General features: G+C 39.7%; 1 protein-coding gene across 1 annotated transcript; it reads left to right on the top strand.

Moving 5' to 3' along the window:
- The first annotated feature begins 252 nt into the window (after nucleotides 1-252).
- Nucleotides 253-5959, top strand: LOC117422482 (creatine kinase B-type). Its single transcript, XM_034037594.3, has 8 exons — nucleotides 253-403; nucleotides 2425-2626; nucleotides 3486-3640; nucleotides 3900-4032; nucleotides 4296-4467; nucleotides 4865-4988; nucleotides 5276-5465; nucleotides 5590-5959. Exons 2-8 carry the CDS (start codon nucleotides 2434-2436, stop codon nucleotides 5766-5768), a joined length of 1146 nt encoding a protein of 381 aa, XP_033893485.1. The 5' UTR covers nucleotides 253-403; nucleotides 2425-2433; the 3' UTR covers nucleotides 5769-5959.
- Nucleotides 5960-7207: the final 1248 nt, after the last annotated feature.

The raw sequence follows: 7207 nt of genomic DNA, 5'->3' as shown, positions 1-7207 counted from the left end.
AATTAGATTATGGTGATATACTCTGTGATAAACGATTGTATTCTTTTTTTTTTTTTTTTTTACTGAACGAATGCACATTACTACCAATATTCTCCGTACAATAGAACAAGTTTTGATGTAAAGTTGTAAATCCTGCGAACAAGCTATGCATGTAAATTTCATTTTAGTATTCCGTTGATATGTGAAAGTACTTTCGATCAGTATGGATCATGTGATATGCTTTTAGCCCTTCTCCAATTGAATGAATGGACTCTAAATAAAAACCAATAGGAGTGGAGCTCGGCTCATATATAAAAACTCCAGGAGGCTCTTAGTTCTGGACACCAGATAGAAGCTTGGTGTGATCGGTCCAGGGGTGGACTAAAAGACACGTCCAGTTGTATTTAAATTGCAAATACATCAGGTAAGATAGTTATTGGTCTTATTTAATGGATGTTTTACTCATTAGACTACAGCAGTAGGACTGTCAATTGTTGTCAGTGAGTTAAGCGTTACGGTTGTGATTTCCTTTTGTTTTTTAAATATAACAATGCACCAATTCATACAAAATAAAGTGCTAAACTGCGCGGTTAAAATTGGCAATTCATACGCTGTTGTCCAAATACACTACGTAGAATAGAAAAAATGTGAGCTTTCTTAAATTACATAGTAGTTTTTTTTGTCAAGCAATGACCTTAATATAAATGACGCTAAAAGCTGCATGTTTTTCCTGACCCAGTTGCAGACCGAATCCATAGGGATTACTAATGAATATTCCAGCAAAACGAATCGTGGATTTTATTAAATTTATTGTAATTATCCGGGTGTCGCTGGTTGACCATTTAAATATGGTATCGGTTAAAGAACTGATATTACATTTAGACGGGCATTTTGTTTAATTAAGGGTTGGAATGCTTGGTTTGGTAATAATTAGCAGTAATGACTAAATTTCGGTTACATTCAGGGGTTTTCTTAGTTGGGCAAGTTATTTAATGTAGGTCTTACTTAAACGACCTGCACAAACGATTGCTCGGTAAAAGCAAATTTAATGAAACTAATCCTCGATGTCTTCATTTCGAGTTCGTCAACGGAAATAAAATTACTAACCTTTTAATCGGGGAGCATGAAGATTTATTTTCCTTGGCGTAAAACGCTGGCCCCGCGATCTAACCGGCTCCACTATTCTGATTAGTCTTGCTGTAGATATTTGACTTTTGTAATGTCTTTTTCGTTAAATTAAATGCATGCGTCTGTAAAAGACGCTCAAGATCCGACCTCTGGCACTTCAGTACATGTTTACAAATTGTATGCATACCGAAACACTGCACCAAGCCTGTTTTTAACCATTCTGTGTCCCTTACTCCAATTCTAACAACATTTCTGTTTAGTCGAACACTAAATCACTGAACGAAAACGGTTCAAGGATATGTTGTAAGCGAATTAAATGTTCATTTATTACCAACACACTTCCCATAAAGGTTTCCAGTAGTGTTTCCTTTTGAAGTGGTAATTGTTTAATTCAAAAAATGAAATTCTGTAAATTTGTAACGCATACAAAGCTAAATGCGTCTTAAGGAATTGATAGTCTTGCCAATAGCTTTTTTCCGTTCACGAAGATTAATTTCACTGATGGCCATTCTTCCTTTGTTTACCCTTGGAAGTGTTTAAATTGTAGAATCGAATGCGCGTTTTGAGAATCAAACTGTCCAGCTGACCCACGGGATCAGGTTCTCAATCTGTGAGCAATATCACGGTTTAAATTTGGATTTGCAGTAAAAAAAATGTGCGCACCATTGTGTAATTAATTTGTTCGAAGTTAGTCTTGATTAATTCGTAAATGCTTGTCTAAATAACATTTTCTTTCGAATGAACTTGAATAGACGTCAGTTTTTTTTATATATAATGTATAGTCCACAACTATTGGTCTGAAAAAAGATTAACGTTGAACCAGTATTAATTTCAATATTATGAATACATTCCAAAATCATTATATAACAAGTAGAATATATTCTGTGCTATTAGCTTCCTATTCCAAGCCCTGTGTATGTAGTTTGAGTCTGCACATTCAGGGTTTAAATGGATTGCCGATTTCTTTGTGGCTTTGAGTGAAGGTTGCAACCCTTATTGCACACGTTTTCAAAAGTATTTTATTGGGTTTAAAGAGTAAATGCAGTTATTCTTCACCAGACCTTTGAGGCTAATTAAGGTTAAGAGCTTTGAGAGGGAAATAAAAGCCGTGTTCTGCATCGTTGGATTTATTTTTGTACTGGTAGATTTCTAGGGTTTAAATACTTTGATTTAACTTGCTACACTACAATTGTTTAGAAAATGCAACCGTTCGTTTTTACTGTTGACACTGAATTGTTCTAGAATTATTTGGTTTTCAATTTTGGTTCTCGGATATACCTATTGTAAAATGTCTTGATTTTATTTTCTTGCGTTCAGGTTGCAACCATGCCTTTCGGTAACACACACAACCAACTGAAGATGAATTACTCTGCAGCGCAGGAGTACCCAGACCTGAGCAAGCACAATAATCATATGGCAAAGGTGCTGACTGAGGAACTGTACGCACAGCTGCGGGAGAAGGCGACTCCCAGTGGATTTACACTGGATGACGTCATTCAAACTGGGATTGATAACCCAGGTAAAGCACGGAAGCAGCTTTCATCTCAAAGGGCCATCTGTTCTCCCTTATTACAGAAGTGCTTCTTTCACAAATAGTTTACCAAAGACATTCCCTGCAGTAGAGCGTATCGCTTTGGGGTTTACTTTCACTTAATGACCAGGAAGACTATCAAGGGCAAATGTTTCCCCGACCTCTTAACAAGGAAACCAGGTAGTTTTTTTTCTTTTTTTTTTTTTCTAAATATTTGCACAGGTAAAAGGATTTGCTCTTTTGACAGAGCAGTCCCTATTTACCCGATTTGTGGGGTACAATTTGCTCCTTTTACTAACCTGTTTAGGTAAGTTTAATGCAGGGTGTTAATACAACAGCACCATGTTTAGTGTTGTACTGCAGCGTAGTAACCCTTGGAGCACTTCATTAAGGGATGGCAGATGGTTGCTTTTTTCCTCCCTAACTATGTAGAATTTTATGTCTAGCAATAAAAATATGGCTGCAGTAAATATCAAGAGGCTGCCTGCCAAGGAGAAATATCCTGACCTAAAAGCTCACAAGAACTACATGGCCAAGGTCATAACTCCGGATTTCTACAAGAAATTGAGAGCGATCAACCCCACAGGGGTTCACCCTAGATGCTGTCATTCAGACTGGTGTTGATAATCCTGGGAACCAGTGTTTTGTTTAGCTGCCGTGTACCTTTTAATTTCATAAAATGACTCTTTTTCAATGTTTTGCATAAATGCTTGCATTTTAAAGTAGAAAGTGTGTTGTAAAAACTGTCTGGCTTTTTCTTTTAAGAGAACTTGGATTGCTAGTCCCATCTCCAAATCCCCTTGAGCACCATAACGAAAACGGTTTCCTCTTGCCTCTTCTATTCCAGGCCACCCATTCATTATGACAGTGGGTTGTGTAGCAGGTGATGAAGAAACCTATGAGGTTTTCAAGGAGCTTCTGGACCCTGTTATTGAGGACCGACATGGGGGGTACAAACCTAGTGATAAGCACAAGACGGACTTGAACCCAGACCACCTGAAGGTGCTTATCTTTAAATTATGCTTCTAAATGCATCTCCTATTTGTTTGATTCCAGTAATACCTTCTCTGGTACAAACTCTCTTGTACCAAATGGGTTACAATGTACAAGCTGTTATGAAAACCCTAAATGGTCTGCTTTGTGCAACACCTAATCCATACCTTGTAATGTGTGTGTTGTGGAATTGATCGGCACTTCCCTTGGCAAGCTGTCCATGTTCACACATAGCTAGAAACTGAACCGAATGTGTTCCTCTTTGCAGGGTGGTGATGACCTGGATCCAGACTATGTGCTGAGCTCCCGTGTCCGGACTGGGAGGAGCATCCGTGGCTTTTGCCTGCCCCCTCACTGCAGCCGCGGGGAGAGACGGGCCGTTGAGGACCTGGCAGTAGAAGGTAAATATCTGGCTCTGAAAATGGAGGCAAGAGAACTATGGCACCTAAGAAATCCTTGCACACATGGAGCTGTATAATTTCATCTCGAGTGCTCCCTCTGGTGGAATAGAATGGCATTGCAATATTAGCACTGCATTATTTACATTGCCTTAATGCCAATGTCACTGGTGGTCATTTAACCATTTGATGCAGCCGTACTTCCCTGCTAACATGTTGTGTTTTTTTGGACATAATTGGTCAATTATCTGTGTGCTTTTTTCTAGGTTTAGGTTCCCTGGATGGTGATCTGAAGGGTAAATACTATGCTTTGAAGAACATGACTGATGAGGAACAGCAACAGCTGATCGATGACCACTTCCTGTTTGACAAGCCAGTCTCTCCTCTCCTGTTGGCATCTGGAATGGCTCGTGACTGGCCTGATGCCAGGGGGATCTGGTAAAAATCCAGATTCTGCTCTTAAGAACAATATATACTGAGGAGCACTTCTAAAGCAAAGCCATCTTTAGTATGATGGCAGAGAACTGCTGTTGAATTACTATTCTTGGCTCAGACACAGTTTAATGCATCAATCCAATAGCCTTTAATACCTAATATAGAATAAAAAGTATATATTACCAACGGTGAACAGTGGGGAGTGCATATAAGGTGCAGAATGTCTACTTTAAAAACTATTTGCACTAGATGGGTGTGTTTTGTAAAGATACTTGCTTGGCCTCCAAGTTGTCCCAACACAAATGGTGTACATGCGTCCCAATGCTTTCCTATACTTGCATAAAGTACTTGTATATTGAAACAGATGTAAAACCCAGGGTTTGCATTGCTTGATTCCAAGGCACAATGACAACAAAACCTTCCTGGTTTGGGTTAATGAGGAAGATCACCTCCGAGTTATCTCCATGCAGAAAGGAGGAAACATGAAGGAAGTCTTCAACAGATTCTGCACTGGTCTAACCAAGGTAACATTAAACAGCCTGGAACTGGAAGTCTTCCACAAGTAAATGTGAGGGTTCTTCCAGGGAAAAGATGGTCAATAATGCAATGTCTTGTGGTTGGAGAAAAAGGATGGGAATATTAAGTAAATTTTGGGGTGACTTTTACTCTTATCTTCTATATTTTCCACAAGCTATTTGAGTAAGGAGCTGTGCAATTTTGGGTCACCAATGGCTATACTGGAATTATTAAATGTTCTCTTTTTCCAGGCCTGTTTATTTGTAGAGGTCTTAGATTTGAGATGTACTTTCAGATCGAATCACTCTTCAAGGACAAGGGACATGAGTTCATGTGGAATGAGCACTTGGGATATGTTCTGACCTGCCCATCCAACCTGGGAACCGGTCTCCGTGCCGGTGTCCATGTCAAGCTGCCCTGTGTCAGCAAGCATGAGAAGTTTGGAGAGATCCTCAAGAGACTCAGACTGCAGAAACGTGGGACAGGTTAGTGCTATAGCATGCTCTTCCATTCCTGTTGGAGGGAAGGAGAGAGGATTACTCATTTCACAAGAGCCAATGAGTACTCCCTGTTGTGCCTGGTTCTGATCCTCCCTGTGTTCTCTCCCAGGTGGTGTGGATACTGCAGCCGTGGGGGGTGTCTTTGATATCTCCAACGCTGACCGTCTGGGATTCTCCGAGGTCGACTTGGTCCAGATGGTGGTTGATGGGGTGAAGCTGCTGGTTGAAATGGAGAAGCGCCTGGAAAAGGGACAGTCCATTGATGATCTCATGCCAGCTCAAAAGTAAAACCTGCATACAGAACTATCCACCCCCCTCCCCTCCTCCTATCTCAGAGGATCACACTCCAAGCAAACTTAGTGGCACTATATTTATAGACAAGTCTTCCATTGATGTGATTGAAGACTTTTGGTTTTGCAATATTCTTGCTGAAGATTGCATTTGAAATGCTGAGAATAAACATCTCTTGTCCCATGTAATGTTTCTCTTTCTTGCACTTTTAAAATAGATTCCATTCACAGGGGTGACTGAATCTGATGTATGTGAAGTGATAAGATACTGGAATCCATCTTGCTCAATTAAATTGAGAGAAGCATGGATTTGGAATGTGGCAGAGGGCACCACATGGAGGCTTGTTTACATGTTTCTTGTATGTGCTGTGTGTAACTTTAAAAATGGTAAAGACTCCATCTACCAAGGCTTGCATTACAATCCCTTGAAAGTGATCCCCATTCAGACTTAAACTGGTCTGATTTGAATTGTCTGCTGTAGGTGACCTGTTTTAATAAAGCACCTCTAGGGCATGTTAGCAGATGCCTGTGTAATACTAATGCTGCAATTAAGTTTTTATTTTATTTTTTTACAAACTTTTAAAGTCTGTCTTTAAATATTGCTTCCCTCCCTTTCTTTAAGCTATAGTCTTGCTTTGCATTCTTTACCTGCAGAAACATCTGAAAATAAGCCATGTTTGATTATTCAATGAGCGTCTCCTAAATATCCAGTCTTATTCAAACAATTGATACAAAATAAATACAAAGGTTTTATAAAATTATCACACCAACTTGATGTACTGGATCTCAATTCCAATGAAATTTAGAAAGCATCCACACCTGTAAAGTATACCAAACACTCACACAATGGGGCTTATGTGGTCTTGATTTGTTTCCATATGACCTCTGAGAAACACTGAAGCATGAGGCTTTATTAAGGCTTAATCTTCAACTAGGTTCAGGCTTGTTTCATCTTTGTGTCGGAATGTTGCTAGGGAACCAAGATCAATGGAATGACTTAAATGAGACAAGCGGCAGCAGTTTTCATTGCAATTTCCCTCTGTGATCCTGAGGTGTGGATGAAGGTCACAGCTATGACGCACTTACGACTTTAATAACTTCACCAACCTGCTTTGCTTTTCTAAGGAGAGGCTAATAATCCGCACAGGATGAACAGCTCCAGGTTTCTAGCCTACAAATGAAATATCACTGACTTAAATAGAAGATTGAAAATGATATGCAGACAAACCCTGGGACCCTCACATGCTAGACTACTGCGTTTATCTGAAATGCAATTGTCAAGTGTGTCACATCTGCCCAGCACTGCAGCAAATGTATTTATCATAACAGTAACTTGGGGTATGAAGTCACATGGGGTGTGCTACCAGGACATTGAGATGTAATAAAAGGCACTGCTACTCCATCTTCTGGCACTGTGGGTACACCTCATGGAACAAT

Source organism: Acipenser ruthenus, chromosome 15 (assembly GCF_902713425.1).
Source record: "Acipenser ruthenus chromosome 15, fAciRut3.2 maternal haplotype, whole genome shotgun sequence".
NCBI classification, from domain to species: domain Eukaryota; kingdom Metazoa; phylum Chordata; class Actinopteri; order Acipenseriformes; family Acipenseridae; genus Acipenser; species Acipenser ruthenus.
Note: the sequence above shows the minus strand (reverse complement) of the source record. Positions and strands in the feature narration are given on the sequence as shown.

Bases quoted from the DNA above. Each gene is read 5' to 3' on its own strand.
- LOC117422482 (XM_034037594.3), top strand. From the start codon at position 2,434: ATGCCTTTCGGTAACACACACAACCAACTGAAGATGAATTACTCTGCA. The intron at 4,468-4,864 runs GTAAAAATCCAG...CTTGATTCCAAG, and splicing joins CCTGATGCCAGGGGGATCTG to GCACAATGACAACAAAACCT. The intron at 5,466-5,589 runs GTTAGTGCTATA...GTTCTCTCCCAG, and splicing joins ACTGCAGAAACGTGGGACAG to GTGGTGTGGATACTGCAGCC.